General features: G+C 53.6%; 2 protein-coding genes across 3 annotated transcripts; both read left to right on the forward strand.

Annotated features, from left to right (window-relative positions):
- The first annotated feature begins 1,413 nt into the window (after positions 1-1,413).
- Positions 1,414-14,073, forward strand: LOC144269109 (WD repeat-containing protein 55-like). Of its 2 annotated transcripts, XM_077824615.1 has the most exons (9): positions 1,420-1,507; positions 6,343-6,402; positions 7,356-7,498; positions 8,605-8,705; positions 9,474-9,561; positions 10,413-10,592; positions 11,004-11,103; positions 11,434-11,603; positions 12,540-14,073. In XM_077824615.1, the coding sequence occupies exons 1-9, from the start codon at positions 1,490-1,492 to the stop codon at positions 12,859-12,861; spliced, it is 1,182 nt and encodes a 393-aa protein (XP_077680741.1). In that variant the 5' UTR covers positions 1,420-1,489; the 3' UTR covers positions 12,862-14,073. The 2 variants fall into 2 exon arrangements, with proteins under 2 accessions (XP_077680742.1, XP_077680741.1); XM_077824616.1 differs by lacking the exon at positions 7,356-7,498 and having other exon boundaries at positions 1,414-1,507.
- Positions 14,074-17,652: 3,579 nt separating this feature from the next.
- On the forward strand, positions 17,653-20,502 carry LOC144269359 (UDP-glucose 6-dehydrogenase-like). The gene is made up of 3 exons (XM_077824987.1): positions 17,653-18,415; positions 19,354-19,464; positions 19,784-20,502. Exons 1-3 carry the CDS (start codon positions 18,404-18,406, stop codon positions 19,946-19,948), a joined length of 288 nt encoding a protein of 95 aa, XP_077681113.1. The 5' UTR covers positions 17,653-18,403; the 3' UTR covers positions 19,949-20,502.

Below are 20,502 nucleotides of genomic sequence, written 5' to 3' on the forward strand. Positions count from 1 at the left end.
GGGGTCTGGAACACATGACTTATGAGGAGATGCTGAGGGAACTGGGATTGTTTAGTCTGCAGAAGAGATGAATGAGGAGGGATTTGATAGCTGCTTTCAACTACCTGAGAGGTGGTTCCAGAGAGGATGGTTCTAGACTATTCTCAGTGGTAGAAGAGGACAGGACAAGGAGTAATGGTCTCAAGTTGCAGTGGGGGAGGTTTAGGTTGGATATTAGGAAAAACTTTTTCACTAGGAGGGTGGTGAAACACTGGAATGCGTTACCTACGGAGGTGGTAGAATCTCCTTCCTTAGAAGTTTTTAAGGTCAGGCTTGACAAAGCCCTGGCTGGGATGATTTAATTGGGGATTGGTCCTTTGAGCAGGGGGTTGGACTAGATGACCTCCTGAGGTCCCTTCCAACCCTGATATTCTATGATTCTATGATTCCACCACCCTTTCCCCCAAAGTGGACCCATCCCACCTCCCTCCTCAGACGACTGTCCCCATTTCCACCCCCAAACTGGGCCCGTCCTGCCCCTTCCCCACATGACTGCGCCCCCTGCCACCTCCCCCATATTTCATCTGTCTCACCCCACTCTGCAGATGATGGCGCCCCCAGCCTAAACCAGACATGTCCCACCCCCCTCCCCAGAAGATGGCACCCCGCCTACCCTCCCTCAAGCTGAACGCATCTCCCTCCCCTCTCCACACGACAGCACCCACTCCCCGCTCCAAACACAACCCGTCCCATCACCCTCCCCAGTCAACGGTGCCCCCCCCACCTCCCCCAAACTGGAAACCCCCCAGACTATGGCACCCCTGTCCACTCCCCCAAACTGGCCCCTTCCCCCAGACGACAATGACCCTGTTCCCTCCTCCATATTGAACCCATCTTGCCCCCTTCCTCAAATGACCGCTCCCCCTCTCCCAAACTGAATCGTCCCGCCTCCCCTCAGCAGGCTACGGCGCTGCTCCTTCTCGTAGCTGGACTCCTCCCACCTCCGCAGTCTACAGCGCACCCCCGTGTTCCCCAAAACTGGAACCATCCCTCCCCCGACAATGGCGCTGAAGGCCCCCTTCCCCAAACCGAGCGTGGCGGGAGCAATGCCTGTTCGAGCGCTCAAGGCTCGAGCAATTAGCACTGAGTCCCGGCCCGGCGGGGCAATGTTCCGCGCGCACAGGGGTAAAGTCGGCTCGGGGAGGGGCAAAAGTCCAAACACCGCCTGCGGGTCTCGAACCCCCTGAGGGGCTGGTGTTTCAAAACTTTAAAGTTTAGAAGTAACCGCTGAGCTAATGCCAACCGCGTAGCCTTTTCCGTCTGCAGAGCCTAAGAGTTCTCAGCTGGGCTTGACCATGCAAACGACAAGCGAGAAGATAAACGTCATAAACCCTTTAAATTGCCCTCCCCGAGACGGGTCCTGGAAGAGGAAAGGCTAACCCGGCGCCTAGCGCAAGCGCCTGACTGGAACGCATCCACTCCTTCCCTGCCAGGACCGTTCCGTGGCGAGATGGTGGCGCCCAGAGAGGTGAGCGCGAGCCGATTCCTCGATCAGAGCGAGCCGGCCACTCCCTCACGACCCGAGCTGGTGGCGGTTTTTTCGGGGGGGGAGGAAATGCGCCCCCCCCCCGCTGCCCCTACCCCGCCCGCCTCGCGGGACCTTGTTCTCCCCGCGGCCAGTCAGCGGCCTACGTGTCCCGGTCCGGCCGCGGGTTTCTTGGGCTGCCCCCGCGTGCGCGGGCCTGTGGATCGACTCCCGGGGCTGCAGCCGCCTGAGAGAGGGAAGCTGCTGGCGGGCCCGGGGGGCAGGAGGCTGCGGCGCCCGGGAGGCGGCTCGAGGCTTCTGGCGCCGGGTAACGGGAGGAAACTTTTCTTTCCCTCCTTTGGCGCGGGGAAGGGAGGTTTGAATCCCGCATTTCCCGGTTCAGCAAACTCGGCCATCGGCTCCCGGCCCCAGGACAGGCCTGTTCCTGCACTCAGGGGCAAGCGGTTTAGCCCGATGTTCCTACCCACGCGCTCAGCAGAGGAGTTAAAATGATGAGGGGCATGGAGCAGCTACCAACTGAGGAGAGATTAAAAAACTGGGACTTGTCAGTTTGGAAAAGAGATGACGAAGTGGGGGATCTGATAGAGGTCCATAAAATCATGACAGGTGCGGAGAAAATAAATAAGGAAGTGTTATTTACTCCTTCTCATAACACAAGAACTAGGGGTCATCCAATGAAATTAATAGGCAACAGGTTTAAAACAAACAATAGGAAGTATTCACACAACGCACAGTCAACCTGTGGAACTCCTTGCCAGAGGGTGTTGTGAAGACCAAGATTATAACAGGGTTCAAAAAAGAATTAGATAAATTCATGGAGGATAGGTCCGTCAATGGCTATTAGCCAGGTTGTTTGCCAGAAGCTGGGAATGGGCGACGGGATGGATCACTTGATGATTACCTGTTCAGTTCATTCCCTCTGAAGCACCTGGCATTGGCCACTGTGGGAAGACAGGATACTGGGCTAGCTGGGCTCTTCGGTCTGACCCAGTATGGTAATTCTTATGTAGTAGCTACTAGAGTTTGTATTTTAAATATCATTAGCCTCCAGAGTTAATGTCTCATTGAGATGAATGGGCCAGTTCATACCTGAGAACTCTTGTTACTGGCTGCCTATAGGCCTGGGTGGATCTGCCTATGTGTTAATGTTTGGGTTGCACTTGAAAGGTTTTTTTCACAGGCATCAGTGCTAAGGCTTGATAGCTTGTTTGTGTTAAAAGAAAAGGAGCACTTGTGGCACCTTAGAGACTAACAAATTTATTTGAGTATAAGCTTTCGTGAGCTACAGCTCACTTCATCGGATGCATTCAATGGAAAATACAGTAGGGAGACTTATATACATAGAGAACATGAAATAATGGGTGTTGCCATGCACACTGTAACAAATGCATCCGATGAAGTGAGCTGTAGCTCACAAAAGCTTATGCTCAAATAAATTTGTTAGTCTCTAAGGTGCCACAAGTCCTCCTTTTCTTTTTGCGGTTACAGACTAACACGGCTGCTACTCTGAAAACTGTAATGAGCGTGATCACTTAAGGTGAGCTATTACCAGCAGGAGAGCTGGGGGGGGAGACACCTTTTGTAGTGATAATCAAGGTGGACCATTTCCAGCAGTTGACAAGAACGTCTGAGGAACAAGGGAGAATAAACATGAGGAAATAGTTTTACTTTGTGTAATGACCCATCCAATCCCAGTCTTTATTCAAGCCTAAGTTAATTGTATCCAGTTTGCAAATTAATTCCAATTCAGCAGTCTCTCGTTGGAGTCTGTTTTTGAAGTTTTTTTGTTGAAGAATTGCAACTTCTAGGTTTGTAATTGAGTGACCAAAGAGATTGAAGTGTTCTCTGACTGATTTTTGAATGTTATAATTCTTGACGTCTGATTTGTGTCCATTTATTCTTTTACGTAGAGACTGTCCAGTTTGACCAATGTATATGGCAGAGGGGCATTGCTGGCACATGATGGCATATATCACATTGGTAGATGTGCAGGTGAACGAGCCTCTGATAGTGTGACTGATGTGCTTAGGCCCTATGATGGTGTCCCCTGAATAGATATGTGGACACAGTTGGCAACGGGCTTTGTTGCAAGGATTGGTTCCTGGGTTAGTGGTTCTGTTGTGTGGTGTGTGGTTGCTGGTGAGTATTTGCTTCAGGACGGGGGGCTGTCTGTAAGCAAGGACTGGCCTGTCTCCCAAGATCTGTGAGAGTGATGGGTCGTCCTTCAGGATAGGTTGTAGATCCCTGATGATGTGTTGGAGAGGTTTTAGTTGGACTGAAGGTGATGGCTAGTGGCATTCTGTTATTTTCTTTGTTGGGCCTGTCCTGTAGTAGGTGTTTGTGTTGTTTCTAAAAGGAGTGCCGAGGCTCCTGAGAATGATTCTACAGCAATTAGTTTGTCCCCCTTATACCTGGGGCCCTGACCTGCTTGCATCATATCTGGCTTTGCTGGCGTTGTCTGTCTGCACTCTTTGATTCAGTACATTCACCTCTTCAACAGTGGCTACACATGAACTTGCACTGGTCTAACCAAAGATGTGTTTTTAAACTGATTCAGTTACACCACAGCAAACTCCTTTACGGACACACATGTATTGATTTACAGGGACTTTCACTCATTTAACTAAACTGGTTTTTACACAGATTTAGTTAAACCAGTCCAATTTCTGTGTGTAGACCAGGCCTAAGGCTCCGTCCACACTGCAGGAGAAGGGCTGTGTTAACTGATTCCATTTTTTTAAACAGTAGGTGTTCCTTTCCCATCCCTTGCGGGTCCTTAGCAGCAACTCTTGTTCCTCAATGGAGCCCAGTAGTCCTGCCCTTCTCTTTGTGCCCCATGGAGGACTCAGGGACATTTTGTCTTCCCTTTGACATGCTGTGAGGGGAGCAGCTGTTATAGTTCAGGGCAACTGCACTTGTATTCCCCCTCTGCTGGGTGGAGGCATGGGTCTCTCTCCCTCCTGACTGGGGTTTTTCTTGGCTGCACAGTTCCCTACCTACACTGTAAAAGCGGCAAAGAGTCCTGTGGCACCTCATAGACTAACCGACGTATTGGAGCATAAGCTTTTGTGGGTGAATCCACAAAAGCTTATGCTCCAATACGTCTGTTAGTCTATGAGGTGCCACAGGACTCTTTGCCGCTTTTACAGATCCAGACTAACATGGCTACCCCTCTGATACTTACCTACACTGTGTTATTCCCAGCAAGCCGGGCAGCCTGGACAGGCCAGTGGCTGCACTTTGCTCTCTCTCTTCAGAGGCTTTAAACAGTGTAATTGTGCACAGTTACAAGTTACCCCACAACTCTTTCTAAGCAAGCACATTTATTCTGAAGGTGAAAGCATTACAGAGAAAACATTAAAACAAAGCATGCTAATAAGCTTTCCAGAGATCACCCTCTCACTCCAACAAGGGCTCTGGTGAAGTCAGTCCTTCAAAGCCCACAAAGGGATTTTTCTGTGGCTACAAGTTCATAACTAGGGCCTTACCAAATTCATGGTCCATTTTGGTCAATTTCACAGTCAAGGGATTTTAAAAATAGCTGAAATCATGAAATTTACTATTTAAATCTGAAATTTCATGGTGTTGTAATTGTAGGGGTCCTGACCCAAAAAGGAGCCGTGAGGAGTCGCAAGGTTATTGTGTGGGGGGTTGTGGTACTTCTACCCTCACTTCTGCGCTGCTGCTGGCGGCGGCGCTGCCTTCAGATTTGGAGAGCGGTGGCTGCTGGCCAGGAGCCCAGCTCTGAAGGCAGAGCCGCCGTCAGCAGCAGCACAGAAGTAAGAATGGCATGGTATGGTATTGCCACCCTTACTTCTGCGCTGCTGTCTGCAAAGCTGGGCCCTCAGTCAGCAGCCGCCACTCTCCAGCCAACCAGCTCTGCAGGCAGCAGTGCAGAAGTAAGGGTGGAGCATGGTCTGGCATTGCCACCCTTACTTCTGCGCTGCCACTGGCAGGGTGCTTCCTTCAGAGCTGGGTGCCCAGCCAACAGCTACTAGCCTCTGGCTGCCCAGTTCTGAAGGCAGCACAGAAGTAAGGGTGGCAATATCACGATCCCCCTAAAATAACCTTGCAACCCCCCTGCAATTCCCTTTTTGATAACCCCCCCCAAGTTGATAAACGCTGGTCTCCCCCATGAAACATGTACAGTATAGGGTAAAAGCACACAAAAGACCAGATATCACAGGGGGAGACCCGATTTCACGGTCCGTGACGTGTTTTTTTCATGACTGTGAATTTGGTAGGGCCTTATTCATAACAGCTTCAGCTCAGAACAGGTACATCCGTGAATAGGTTAGTCTTTCCTTTGTACAGCCTGGGCCTTTGATCTTCAGATTCTGGAAACAGATAAGCAGTAGACAATCATCCTCTTCTCAGGATATAGCTCCAGAGGGCTTTTGCATAATTTGCATTTTCCTCCCCTGGAGATTCCCCCACTTGACACAGTGTCCAAAAGCTCATTCTGGGCTTATTATTCAGTATAGTAATTTGAAGTTCCTAACTCACACCCCATCTCCCCCCAGCGAGCACATACAATCCTTGATAACACGTAACCTTTATGTTTGATACAGTGGACTCGAAAGATACTTAATTCAATGGGATTTTTCCAGGCTATAGAAGGAAATAGTCATATCTGTCACAGTAGTATCTCCTGAGTCCTGGCCCCAGGGAACATTTCTTGCTGGGGCTGGAGTGGGTCCATTTGCCTTGAATGTGTTCCCTTGGTTGTAGCTGATTGGAGGCAGCTCTGGCAACCTGCTCCCCAGGATGCACCTTCCCCCACTTAAATCTGATGGTCTCTTTCTCCTTCCACCTAGGGAACGTCTCAGGAGCTGGAGGCAGCCGTGCAGGAGGAGGAAGATGCAGGGCATATGCAGGTGGGCTCCCCCTTTTGGGTGCATGTTGGATGGGCAGTGGGGAGCTCTGCTGGTGTCCCCTTGTATGTGGAGAGGGTTCAGTAGTGTAGGATTGTAGGCCCTGCTAGCAGCCCCTGTGTGCGTATAGGGGAGAGTGGAATTGAGTGCCCCGGTGGCTCCTTGGCTGACCATCTAGCTCAGGGGTGGGCAAACTTTTTGGCCCGAGGGCCACATCTGAGTGGGGAAATTGCATGCAGGGCTATGAATGTAGGGCTGGGGCAGGGGGTTGGTGTGTGGGAGGGAGTGCGGGGTGCAGGAAGGGGCTCAGGGCAGGGGGATGGGATGCAGGAGGGGTGTTGGGTGTGGCAGGGGGTTGGGGTATAGGCAGGGGTCTCAGGACAGGGAGTTGGGTTGCAGCGAGGCTCAGGGCAGGGAGTTGGGGTGCATGAGGGGATCAGGGTCTGGGTTCCAGCCCGGTGCCGCTTACCTGGAGTGGCTCTGGGGTGGCAACAGCGCGCACCGGGGCCAGGGCACGCTCCCTCCCTGCCTGCCTGCCCTGGCCCTGGCCCTGGCCCTGGCCCCACGCCTCTGTTCCAGGAAGCGGCTGGCACCACGTCCCTGTGGCCCCTGGGTGGGGGAGGGGGGGCAGAGGGCTGAGTGCGCTGCCCTTGCCTGTGGGTACCTCCCCCAAAGCTCTCATGGGCCGCAGTTCCCTGTTCCCAGCCAATGGGAGCTTCAGGGGAGGTACCCACAGGCGAGGGCAGTGCACGGAGCCCTCCATCCCCCAGGGGCCACAGGGACGTGGTGCTGGCCGCTTCCTGGAGCGGAGTGGGGCCCGCAGCACCATGGGGGTGGCAAGCCCATGGGCCAGATCCAAAGCCCTGAGGGGCTGGATCCAGCCCACAGGCCATAGTCCCATCCCGTCCCCTACCCCCCGCCCCCCAGTCTAGCTCATGTCTCTCTACCCCACAAAGGCAGATCTAGAGCAGGAGGAGCTGGAGCCCAGGCTCCGAGACACCCCAGAGGACATCTCCTTTGAAGCTGCTGCCAACACCATTGCCTTCCACCCCAGCCAGGACATCCTTGCAGCTGGCGATGTGGACGGCGATGTCTATGTGTGAGTTGGATCTATGGGAGAGAAGAGCACTGTGTAGATAATCAGCAACAGGCAGTACAACCAGGGAGTTGCAAGGAAACCCCCAGGGGTCAGCACTGCCCAGGAGATGGAGAGAGAAGGGCCCCTATGGGGTGAAAACTGTGGGTAGGGGTCTGTGACCCCATGGCCCATCCAGCTCTACCCCACCACTGTCGATAGGAGCCAGGCTCAGCTGCTGGAGGTGATGGTGCCAGGAGAAGCCGTGGGTTTGGGAAGAGGCTTCCAGTGGAGAGTGATGTGTGTTCACAGGTGTTTTTTTCCATGCTCCAAGTCTAATCTGGCTTGAAGAATCCACTTATCTCTGCAGAGGAAGACTGAGGCTGGGCAAAGCTGCTTCCAGTATTGGAGCATTGCATTTGGGATGCTGTAGCTGGGGACACATCATCCTTCCTCCGCCAAGGGCTTAGCCTGGGAACAGGTTCTTGGCTGGCATTTCTCCATTTGGCTGCCACAAATCTGTATTGCACTCACACAGGTATAGCGCAAGGTCTCTGCCTCTCACTGCACCTGCCGTTTCTCCCCGCTGCAATGGTGCCTCTCTAGTGACCCGCCTTGGAAGGCATTAGATTAGATTTCTAGGGAACCCGCCCGGCATGTTCAGTCCCTCACAATCCCATTGGTTTGAAGATTAGTCTCCTACTAACTGTGGGGAGTCCCCAGTTCTTGATAGTGAGCGCTGGGAAGCAGGGGTCTCCCTTTGTGGGAGCTGAACCTTGATGCTGAGATGCTATCTGTTCCTTTCCCATCACACAGCTGGGGCTCCTGCTCCACCGGGATCTTTTTTCTTCCATGTGAATCCAGCTCCTCAAACCTGACTCCTGTTTCTCTTCCACCCCTGGGGGCTGGCGATGCCCCAGCAATCTGGACATGGCACATCCCTCCTTTCTTCAGTCCTGCACCATGAAAGCCCCCTCTGGACACACACCTCCTCATTCCTGTACCAGGAGCCCCTAACTTTGGATCTGAATGCTCCTTCCATGCCCAAAAGCTGTGCTCCTCAGCTGGAAAGGCAAGACAGGGAGCAGCTTCTCACTGGTGTCCCCTTAACACACATGCTTTTGTTTCAGGTATTCGTACTCTTGCCTGGAGGGTGGGAACCGGGAGCTCTGGTCTTCAGGACATCACCTGAAATCCTGCCGGGAAGTGTCCTTTTCCCACGATGGACACAGTGAGTGCACATCCCCTCGGCTTTCTCGCACCATTGTAGTGACCTGTGCAAACTCACTGGGTGGAGGTCAAGCTAGCAAGGAGGATGCCTTTCTGTCTTCTGGGGGGCAGCCCTTCTCCTTGCACCCTGGAAGGGGGGCTGCTGAGCCTCTCTGGGTCACAGCCATGCAACAGTTTGAGGAGTTTGCTGGGTTTTGTTTAGAAGTCTCTCAGCCAATTGCTGAGCAGGCCGAGCTGTGGTTGGCTCAGGAAATGTGCTGAGCTCCCAGCCTGCGGATAAGATCCCCCTGCAATCAGCTGTGCCTGGGAGTGAGGGATCCAGAGAGCCTGGGGAGCACAGGGGGAGTGTAGAGAGGCAGGGCTGGGGCTGCTTGACTGTTGCACAGTGACTGTTCAGAGCCATTCATTCAGTCAGTACTGTGGAGACTAGAAATCTGAGAGGTGTGGCGGGGGCAGGGCTCCCAGGCTGAGACTCTCCCATGCTGCGCTTTCTCCTCCCTCACCAGACTGCCAAGAGATTCCTCCCTGTAGCTCAGAAGTCCCATTCTGCTGCAGTGTTTCTGCTCCCTAGCACACTGCGCTACGCTGGATCCTGGCTGGCTTCGTGATCACAGAGCCCAGGAGTAACAGTAATCCTGCAGGAATGTTGCTGGTGAGGGATAAGCACAGGACATGGGCACTGGAGTTGAGTAACTCGGTGTCACTCCTGCTGCTCCGATTGCTGAATGGGCTGGGGGTGCCGAATGTATACTGTGTGTCTTGTTGCCAGAGCTCTTCACTGTGTCCAAGGATAAATCCATCCACATCCTGAACGTGGAGGAGGGCCGGCTGGTGACACGCTTCTCCAAGGCTCACAGGTATGTGTCTATACGGAATTCCCAGTCCCACGCAACCCTCCAGCCCTGCCCTGCCCAGCAAGGGCATCTTGGGAACTGGCTGCCCAAGGTCCCTAGAGCAGGAGAGTGGTTCCTCCCTGAGTGTTCTTTGGCTCATGTTTCCACTAAAGCTGGCTGCTCCCCTTGGCAGGGAGCTGGTCTCCCATGCACTCTCTCTTGCCCATCGTGTCCATCCCTGACGCTGAGTGCTGCTCGGTGCTGGCTGGGCCATGTGTGGGATGGGGAGCAGGGAAATCTGCCCTAAGGCTGCCCTGCATGGTGGGGCTGTCAAAGACTCAGGTGGGACGCTGGGGCAAAGAGCTGGCCAAATGACCAAAACCCTGGAGCCAGCCATGGGGCCGGAACTGTAGTGGCTGCCTGCTGCGTCCAGATGGCCACCAGTCACCCTCTAGCACCCCTCTGGCTGAGTCGGGCTGCAGGAACTAGCTCTGGAGGGAGCTGATTCCTTCCTCCCCCACACACACTGATGGGAGGCGCTGCCCTCTCCAGATGGCCCCCGTGAGAGGGTCGAGAACTTTCAGGGAGCTCTCCACTGCCTGAAGATGGGCTCCTTCCATGTTCCCTCACCCTAGGAGCACCCAGCGTGCTGGGGGTGCCAAACTCCCCACTCCCCCAGATTCCACCTGTGCTCGGTACTGTGGCTAGAGCCGCCATCTAGTCAGACCTCCCTGACAGGGCCTTTGAATGGCAGATGGCTCTCTGAGGTGTCTCCAGTCCTTGCCACAGCAGGGAGCATCTCACAGGGCTGCCTCAGCTAGAAAGATTCTCACAGTCCCTGATGCTGCTGGTGACTGGGGTGGGGGTCTCCACAGCTCAGCCCTGAACAGTCTGCTGGTGATAGATGACCACCTCTTTGCCACGGGGGATGATGGTGGGATGCTGAAGGTGTGGGACCTCCGCAAAGGCACAGACATCATGGAGATGCGGCAGCATGAGGAGTACATCAGCAGCATGGCCATAGACGAGAACAAGAAGCTCCTGCTCACCACCAGGTGATGGTGGGCTCCTCAGCCACGTGCGCCGCAGGTGCCTGTGGGCAAATCAGGCAGCAAAGCCTGCTCCAGGGGATCTGAGAGCAGCTCCCCAAGGGGGAGAGCAGATTTTTTCGCACCTCGTTGGTTCTGCTTATCTAATGCAGATGGCACGGTTGTCTCCACCCTCGAAGGAGGGGGTAAGTGCTGTTATCCCCCTGGCTCCAGACCCTCTGTCTGATCCCAGACTCTCTGTAATCACTGGAGTTTGTTGTGCTTCTCATCCTGGATGATCCCAAATGGGGGATCACTTATACCCTCTCTCTGAAGTATGCAGCCACCTCTGGGAGGTGTACAGGTAACACTTGCCAGGACAGGAAGTGAGGAATCCCATGTTTAAGTGAGTGCAATGTACCACTTTGGTTCCCACAGCGGTGATGGAACCATGGGTGTCTTCAACATCAAGAGACGGCGCTTGGAGCTGCTCTCAGAGCCTCAGAGTGGAGACCTGACGTCCATCGCGCTGATGAAGGTAGGAGCTCACAGGCCACCTGTGACTGTCCTTCATGTGGGAGTAGCAATATGGAGCCAGGCTTCCCTGCCTCAGCACTGAGCTGTCCCAGACATGGGCAGCGGTGGGCGCCCCAGTTCCCTTTAATGTTCAGCTATGAGCTCGAAGGACCCTGCTGAGTTAAACATGTGGACTCCCTTGACTAAGAGGAAAGGAGCCCATTCTGTCCCTTGCTCCCTGTGCTATTGGCTCCTGACTGAGCACTTCCTGCTAGAGAGCCCATGTGGGGAGGGGAGGGTCCTGTCCTGAGCTACTGCTTTTTCAGCTCCGCCTCATTCACCTCTTGTCCAGAGGGGGAAAAAAGTGGTGTGTGGCTCTAGCGAGGGGACCATTTATCTCTTCAACTGGGACGGTTTTGGTGCCACGAGCGACCGCTTTGCAGTGAAGGCCGAGTCCATCGACTGCATGGTCCCTGTCACGGAGAATGTCCTGTGCACGGGTTCCATCGATGGAGTCATCAGGTGAGAGAGCCCAGTGCTGGCTCCTGGCAGGGAGGCTGGGAAAAGGGGGGTGCTTGCCTTGTTTCTGCTAGCGGGGCTAGGAGGACGGGATGAACTTCTGCTCGGAGGATCTACAGGGTGTAAATAGCAGGGAGAGTGCGGGGGGGGGGACAAGGGCCAAGGGGGTAGGAGTACTGGGGTAGAATTGAGGTAGGCAAAATATCAGGAGATATTTGCCAAAGGCAAATGCAGTCGTGGAATAATCTACCAAGGGAAGAGGTGGGAGCCCCATCAGTAGGGCACGTTACAAGCGGACAGGGCAAAGCCCTGGCAGAGGTACTGCAAGGGAAGCTCCTGCCCTGATGCTGGGGGATGGACTTCAGACAGCCTATTGGGTTGGATCCTTCTGGGTGCCTCCATGAAAGGGCTGTTGGTGGGAACTCTTGGGAGCTGTGCTGCTAACGCCATGGAGGCAGTTAAACTGGAAGAAATCAAAACCCCAGGCTGGCCTTGCTGTGTGTTCAGGGCTGTTCCCACTGTGTGTTTCATTCTGGGTGCTCCTGTTCTCAGTGCATTTCCCTTCATGGGTTCTGGCATTCAGCTCTCCCCACCTGTTGCTGCTGGATTTGGATTCATTATATTAATTCCTGACAGTGAAGTGAGGATCCATCTCCTTGGAGATGAATCTTCTGAGCTTACTTACTAAGCCCTGAATTTGGGGTTTTAAACCAGTTGGCATTTTCCCTCTTCTAAGCTCTCAGCATCCCAGAGGACCCCCATCTGGTAGGTAGTGATGGGGTAGCATACAAGGTTACTGGACAGTTGGCCCTATATTATATAGTCTTCTAATCTTAGTGCCCCAGAACACCTCCTTTTGGTGGGTGGGTTGGCTGGAGTACCACGCATAGTTACTGCACAGCTGGCCCTCCATTAATCAAGCTTCTGTTCTTGTCCCAGGGCAGTGAATATCTTACCTAATCGGGTGATAGGCAGCGTTGGGCAGCACCTGGGGGAGCCCATTGAACAGCTGGCCAAGTCCCACACTGGTCAGCTGCTGGCTAGCAGTGGCCATGACCAGAAGGTGAAGTTCTGGGACATCTCATCACTCCGCTCCATGGTGGTGGATGATTACCGGAAGAGGAAGAAGAGTGGGCAGCTGAAGGCCCTGAGCTGCAAAGCCTTGGGCGGCAGAGAGGACTTCTTTGCCGACATGAGAGAGGAGGCAGAGGCCCCAAAGGAGGAGCAGGAGGAGGAGAGCGACAGCGATGACAGTAACTGATGGAAGCCCAGTGGCCTCTGGGAGATTCCATGGCCAGAAAGCTCCGTAGGGACATGGACTATGAAGCCAGCAGATTCTGCAGCCATGGGAAGGATGCATCCTCACTGTGTTGTGGAAGCAGCTGGAGGCCAAGCTTATTTCACCATAGAGGACTGGCTCATCTGGGAGTGTTCCTGCAGGCCAGAGTGCTAGCAGGGCCCTTGGTGCAGCTGAATTGACAAGGCGCAACATCCCTCTCTGCATTCCTCATTAAAGGCCGATAGAGGTCTTATTGGGAGAGGGGCTGGAACCTCCTGCCAGCTGGGATGACCAGGCTTTGTTTGGAAAGAAGCAACTCTCCTGATGGGAAAGGAGTGTCTCCAGTTTTCTCTCTCCAAGAGGAAAAAACCTACCTCGGACCCCTCTCCACCCTCTGCCCCAGCCCTTCCCTTGTGAGCTCTCATGAGCACCAGCTGCTTTATGGGACCAGGGCTGAGTCCTGAATTCCTTCCCCAGCCCTGCTGGTTGGCAGGAGCCTAGAGGTGAATGTGGTAGTCTGCTCCAGGAGCTCTCTCCAAACTCCTTTGTGTACCAAAGAATCCCTACAGCCTCTGGAGCATGGGAAATGCAGGGAACAATGTGAATTCCAGTCTCCTCTGCATGGAGCACTGAGCCAGGGCCCTAGAGCATCTGGCTGTGCTTGTCTGAAGCAGGTGCCTGAGCTCTGAGTGCTGCCTCTGGGATTGCACAGCAGAGGGTTCCCCGTTGCTCCTGTGTCACCCGAGATGCCGAAAGCCACTTTCTCAGAACTGCTGCTTAGGCACCTGTAGTAATGAGATGTGGGACAGGGAGGGGAATGGGAAGAAGAATCCCCCCAGCTGCCAGCCATGTTTCACACCAACCCCCTCCCTGGCCTCTTGAAGTTTGCTACAAACTACTGAGCTCAGAGCCCCTTTGCTGGTCTGGGCAATATGGGCACTGTTGCCAGCTGTATTTCTGACAGGCCAGGCTCTCCCCAGCCACCTCACAACTTCTCCTCCCTTTAAAGATGTCTTCAAGAAAAACAACAGCCAGTTGCACCAGCTTCTCTCCAAGCTGGGAAGATTCATGTAGACAAGAAACTTGGACAAGCTACAGTGCAGGGCCCCAGTGCTGCCTGTCTCAGGAGAGTAACTGATTCCCATTGTGAATTTGTATGTGAATAAACCACCAGGAAGCCTGTGTCCCAAGCTGGCCGGGATCACTTTATGTGACGGGGTTGGGGTGCATGTGATAATCCAGCAGAGTTTGCTATTAGATCAGTACTGCCAGTATGTTGTAACAGTGAGAGTGTGTGTGACTGACCATCACACTGCTACTGCTATGGCATTTGCTGACTGGGAGAGTGCACGCTGCTTTCTGCATGTGTCTACTTAAATGGGGAAGTGGATTGGCAGAGTTCGGGAGCAGGAGTTTTGTAGTGCAGTCGGAAGGCGTGGGGACAGGGATGTGGCCCAGTAAGTTACAAGGCCTTTCATCTCTGGCCTCTAAGATTCAGATTTGACGTACAAGCTGAGGGAGCGACCAAAAGACACAGCAGAAATTATCTTGGCTCTCCTGACTGAGGGGGCTGGCCTGACATTCCTTACTCAGGTTGACAGCCTATGGGGCTGGTTGTCACCAGGGGCAGGGGACATGCAGAGAAGCCCCAGGGAAGGAGGAGTGTGGTGGGCCCAGGTGTCTGGCTGTTGCACCCCAATTCAGTGTCAGCTTCCATTCCTGCATGTAGAGCCACTGCAGGCCACTATTCAGGATAATGGTTTTCCCAGCACCCCTTTGGCTAGTGCCAGGCTGTCTGTGTTACCGAAGAGCAGCTTGGTGGGGGGTTGCCCTAGAGCCCAGATCAGGGACCTAGAGTGGCCCTGGAGACAGGAGCTGAGATTTTTCCACATGTGCATCTGATCTGTGTGAGCGGGTCAGGGGTTGCCTATGCCCCTGTGTGCTTCTGGAAACCCAAGAAGCGGCAGCCTCATGCTCTGGGGCTGCCCCATCTGTACAAAAGTCGAGGGCAACTATGGGGCCCATTTAGCCCTAAGAAGAGTGGTTTCTGCCTTTGGCTGGGGAGGTGTGAAGGGGAGAGCTGGAAGCCTGTGAGGTTAGGTCTCTTGCCCTAAGAAGAGAGCAGCTACAGGCAAGCTAGTGCTGTTGCTGTGGTGAAGGCAGCTCTCTGCTGGTCTTGAGATGTCTGAGGCAGCCTTGTGGCACCAGGTTCCCCTATCAAGACAGGAAATGAGGCCTCCTGGCTTCTCACCACCAGGAATGAGAGCCTCTTGTGGAGGGGCTGGAGCTGGCTAACCTGTGCCCCTCTAGAGACAGCCCTGCCCTTCTAAGCGGCCTGGAAGGGAGCAATTCAGGCAGCAGTGAGCCAGACCCTGAGTTCAGGGAGTTTCTTTTTACCTGTGTTGCTTTTTAAATGGGCAGAAAGTGGCACAGGACTAATTTGGGCTGGTGCTGGAGTATATCCCTTTGCATGGCATTTGTGCAGGAGCTGGGAGCTGAGCACCAGGGATCTGGGGAACGGATGGATCCTTGCCAAGCTCTTCACTATGTGTAGTCACTGGGGAGGCGTTGAAGAGAACGTGCCATTGTCTGGGATACAAGAGGGACTTCATGCAGTTGAGGTTATAGGAAGGATGTACTGGCCCACCCCTGCCTGCCTTCCCTCCTCTGCTTCCTTTTCCTCCTCCCCCCTCTGACACCGAGCTACCGTTAGACTGCCAGCTTCCCAGCCTGCCTGCCCTTGCCAGCCCTAGTAAAATTGTTGGTAATTTGAAAAAGTCCGGTTCAGGGTGAACAAAATAGTGTGGGGTTTTTTTTTTTGTATTTGTAAAGGGCTAGAGTCACAAAATAGCCAGCGGAGGAGGCACTGCTGTCCCTGCCACCCTTAAACATGTCAGCCTTAAACATGTCAGCTTCCATTCCTGCATGTAGAGCCACTGCAGGCCTCTATTCAGGATAATGGTTTTCCCAGCACCCCTTTGGCTAGTGCCAGGCTGTCAGATAGGCACTCAGCTGGGATTTGGGAGACCCAGGTCTGAATCCTTGCTCTGGGCCAGGGCTCTGAACATAGGTCTCCTTCCTTCGCAGTGCCTGCCCTAACCCCAGGCTATTGGCGTGAGGTGCTCTCAGTCTCCCTTGCAGAAGCTGTTCCACTTTGTGTAGGTGATTGATTATTCTTCGGAGTAGAGGGCTGGGGTCTGGAACCTCAGTCTCCCAAGTGAGTGCTCTAGCCATTGGGCTGTAGAGTCATTCTCACATTTGTATGCTGCTCTAATGAGTATTCAGGCATTTTACCCAAAGTGGAATAGCTTCAAAGGAGAGATTGGGAGAGATCCACAAACAAATAGCCTCAGTCCAGAGCATGGAGTTGAACCTGGGTCTCCCACATTACAGGGGAGCATGCTAGCCTCTGGGCTAGAGATTATATGGTGTGGGTAAGGGTACCAGCTCCACCATCCCCTTCTATGGTGTGAATGGCACCTAAATCCCCTGGTGAATCAGGCCAACAAAAAATTTACAGGCTAAAACTATCTGGCAAATTCATGTCAAATCTGTGAGTATAAGAGGGTTAAAAAAATAACTAGATAAGTTCATGGAGGAGGATAGGTCCATCGATAACTATTAGCCAGGAGGGGCAGGCATGGTGTCCCTAGCCTCTGTTTGCCAGAAGCTGGGAGTAGGTGACTAGGGATGGATCACTTGATACCTGTTCTGTTCATTCCCTCTGGGGCACCTGGCCATTGTCCACTGCCTGAAAACAGGATATTGGGCTAGATGGACCTTTGGTCTGACCCAGTATGGCCGTTCTTATGTTCTTAATAGTTTTGGCTTGACAGAAACTGCATTTTTTTTTTGGCTAATAAACTATTTGTCCAAAAAAAATTGCCCACCTCTACTTTAACACAGCTTGACTAACGCAGTTCTCCGAAAACAATCCATTCCACCAATGGGGAGGGAGACGAGCCTGGAGCCCTGCTAGCTGGACTCAGAACATGAGCAGGCTCTGGCTGTGCCTAGGCAGCAGAGAGAACCACGTTCTGTGTAACCCGGCTCTGAGTCACTTGGCCTGGTTACAGCTCACCCTGTTGGGACACACACACAGCAGTATGTTTCCCGGCAGGAATGGCAACTGTGCTGGCTTGTCCATGCAGCATGGGCGTGTTTGTATCAGTGCATGCTGGGGAAAGGTGGCTGTAACTCCACAGAGCAGCTGGTTCCAGAGCAGCCATTTCTCAGGGTGCAGTGCACAACCTGGGAGAAAGGAGGACTGGCTTATCTGTTTACATGGATACACAGGCAGATGCCACAGGCCTTCTTGTGCACAGGGTATAAACACAATAACACCCATGCAGTTAGGAGCTGTGAGTTAGCCATGTTGATGTGGACATGAGCCATATATGAAGTCAAATATGTGCCAACCTGTTAAAACTCAGTAAGTCCTTGTGCGTTCAGTTATGATGGAGCTGGGAATCTAGTTCTAACATGGCTCCAGTGTGTAGGGTATGTAGGACCTCAGCTTTGTTTCCCTACATGGGCAAATGCCTTGGACATACTCATTGATTCACAGTTTAAGGCCAGAAGGAACAATTAGCTCAGCTAGTCTGATCAGTACATTGCAGGCCATGACATTTCACCCAAATGTTTAGTTAAACATTTTAATTAATTAAAGTAATTTAGCCCTCAAGAGACTCAACTGTTGTGTGCCACAGGCAGAGAACAGGACAGATCGAGATGTCACCTGTCCCTGAGGCCCCTGTAACGGCAGGGAATCGATCAGGCGAAAGTATGGCCAGATGATCTGGGGATCCATGCTGCAGAGGAAGATTAAACCCCCCCAAGGCACCAGACAATCTGACATGGGGAATTCCTTTCTGACTCCAGACCTAGCAGTCAGTCAGACCTGAGCATGTGAGCAAGACTCACTAGCCAGGCAACTAAGACTGATTCTCTGTACCACCTCAGAGCACTAGCCCACCCCAGCTCGTAGACCACCTCTAGCTGTGGCCCATCTCTGATGCTTCACCCCCACCCTTAGATTGTACTGGAGAGTGTTGTAACCAGGCATTCTGACTCAGCTGTAATCTGGGCCTCCCTGGCCACAGAAATAGGTTCAAACCATGTTAGAACATAATCTGTTTTTTTCCTTCTTGTATGTGATGATCTATTTCAACCCCGGTAGATTCCTAGGCTAAAGTGGTTCCAGATGTGGTTATAACACATGGCCTCCTAACCTCACACACCAGGAAACCTGTTGGAACCTGCTTTGGCCCCAGCCCTGTTTAACAGAAGGCTTTTTGTTGTGTACAAGGACTCTTAGAAATGCTCCCTGCCTCCCCCTCCTCCCAGTTCTCTGTTCAGTTTCCACATAGGCTGGTTTCTAGCTGGCAGGGTGGGGCAGGGAGGATGGACTGGCTGGCAGGGAGCTGGTGGATGCAAATGAGGTTTCTCTTGTAGGTGAAGCTGTGTGCTCTGTGTGAGGCTCCCTGCAGTCTGGACTGTCCCTGGGTGCGTTGGCCCTGCTGTGATGATAGTGCAGGTATAGCAGACTTGCTGCACTGGTGTGGGCTACGTCCTGGGCCCCATGTGCAGTGTCATTGCTCACATGTGCCCAGAAATAACCATCACGGTGGTGGATGTGAACGAGGAGAGGATCCGTGCCTGGAACTTGGATCAGCTGCCTGTCTTCGAAGTACTGCTCAGGAAGGGGGCTGCGTTCCAGTGACTGGAGCAGGCTGTGGGGAAGGGCAGCCTTCTCGCTTTGATTGCTGTCAATCACTCGGTGGGGAGGAGAGGCTCCCTGCCCCACCCTGGGCTGAGCTGACTCCCCGCTGCAATGAGTGTGACTCCAGTCACAGCAGAGGCTGCGGCACAGGGACCCCAGTGCCTTTTCAAAAGTTTTATTAGCTCAGCACAAAAGGTGAATGAGAGTTGTTGAGTGGCTGAGTTTGTCCCGCTCCAGTAACAATGCCCCAGTAACCTGGGATTGCCCAACGGGATTGGATTGGACTGGCCAGAATTGTGGCTGAGCCCAGCATCCCCTCTCCCGCAGCACGTAGCGTCTGATGGCTCAAAGGAAACTGTTACTCCACAGTAATACCTGTAAATGCGTGTCTTGTCCATGACACGCACCTCCTAGTTGGTGCCCTGCAGCACAAGGCCTGCAGTTGATCCTGGTCAGCGTCACTCTGGTGCTGGCCTCTCTAATTGGTGGGAGTGTGTCCCGGTCTTCTTGCCACTAAGAGTTCTGCCTGGGCGCTGATTGGTGCTTAGCTGGAGATGGCCCAGGGTGCTGGTGGGCTTCCATGTCCTGTTCCTCAAGGCCCCATGCAGGTGACGTTGTGAAGGGCACTCTCCTCTTGCAGTCCCAGCCAGGCAGGGCCTTACATGGCTCAGTTTGAGAATCCCAGCCCCGGATGAGGTGGCTGCGGCTGAGGGCGTTATTGCTAAGCCCTTTCCCCCTCTGTGTTGCACCAGGAGCTGCAGTATGAGAGAATCCACAAGGCGATGCTCAAACCAGCCTCTGTCTTTGATGGCAGGAGAATCCTGGACAGTTTGCATTATTGGCTGCAGCACTTAGGCTTTCAGGTACTTCCTCTGCACCCCGCACCTCTGCGTGTGTGCGTATGAGGATTCAGGCCACTGGGGGCCATGGCACGAGAAGGCAAAGAGCAAATGGCGAAGGTGCAGTGAGTTGTCTGGTGATGTGCACACTGCCCTCTGCTGGGTGCAGTTTGTACTGGTCCCTATGGGTCCATTGACTCCTCTAGCAGAGCCCTGGATTTTGGGTGCTGGAGGTGGTGGGTTTGGTTCTCTGCTGCTGCAGTTGACTGATGGCTAATGTGGGGATGAGCCTACGGGGCAGGATGGCTGGGCTGAGGTCTTCTGTGTGGCTTCCTCTTTCCAGGTGGAGACAATCGGGAAGATCAGCCAGAGAATCCTGTTCACGGCAAATGACATCTCTGAGCTGGACCTGCTGGCTCCCCCCTTAAGAAAACGAAGGTTTAACCATGCTTCACCTGCCTCCCTGCCTGGGATCACCTGGTGTGACACAGACCAACCCTGGGGCTGAGATTGGAGCTGCACACAGGGATCCACCTGACCGCTGTGCCATCCTATAGCTCCAGGGCTGACCCTGCGGGCAGGCCCTCCCACTGCAATCGGCTCAGCCCAGCCAAAGTCCTGGTGGGCCTGTCCTGCCTAACATCTGAGCCTTGGCGGATGGCAAAGCTGGTTCTAGGGCAGCTTTTTAACTACAGCATTCACATACTGTGTGAACCTCGAAGTCCTTCACTTGACTTTTAAACGCCTGCCTTCCATGTGCTTTTCTCTCTGCAGTGAGTACATGGCACCGTCCCCCACCCGCTCTGCTGGGAGGGGGTGGGGATGGAGCCCAGACTGGCCCCCCGTATTTGTTCCTGCTCAGGATGTTCATACAGTGTTTCATTCCAGACTTTCATAACAAAACGCATTTGGCTGCCTTTGGGGCACTGCTGGGGCTCTGTGCTGTGAACTCCTGCCTCTGCCCTGTACTAGGGGAAGGGACAGGTGGGCTCTAGGGCCTCTGTGGCTTCGTCTCTCATGCTGCAGTTTCCAAACTGCTCTTCAAAGGGCTGGTCCCTTAGC

This window comes from Eretmochelys imbricata, chromosome 8 (assembly GCF_965152235.1).
Source record: "Eretmochelys imbricata isolate rEreImb1 chromosome 8, rEreImb1.hap1, whole genome shotgun sequence".
Lineage (NCBI taxonomy): Eukaryota > Metazoa > Chordata > Testudines > Cheloniidae > Eretmochelys > Eretmochelys imbricata.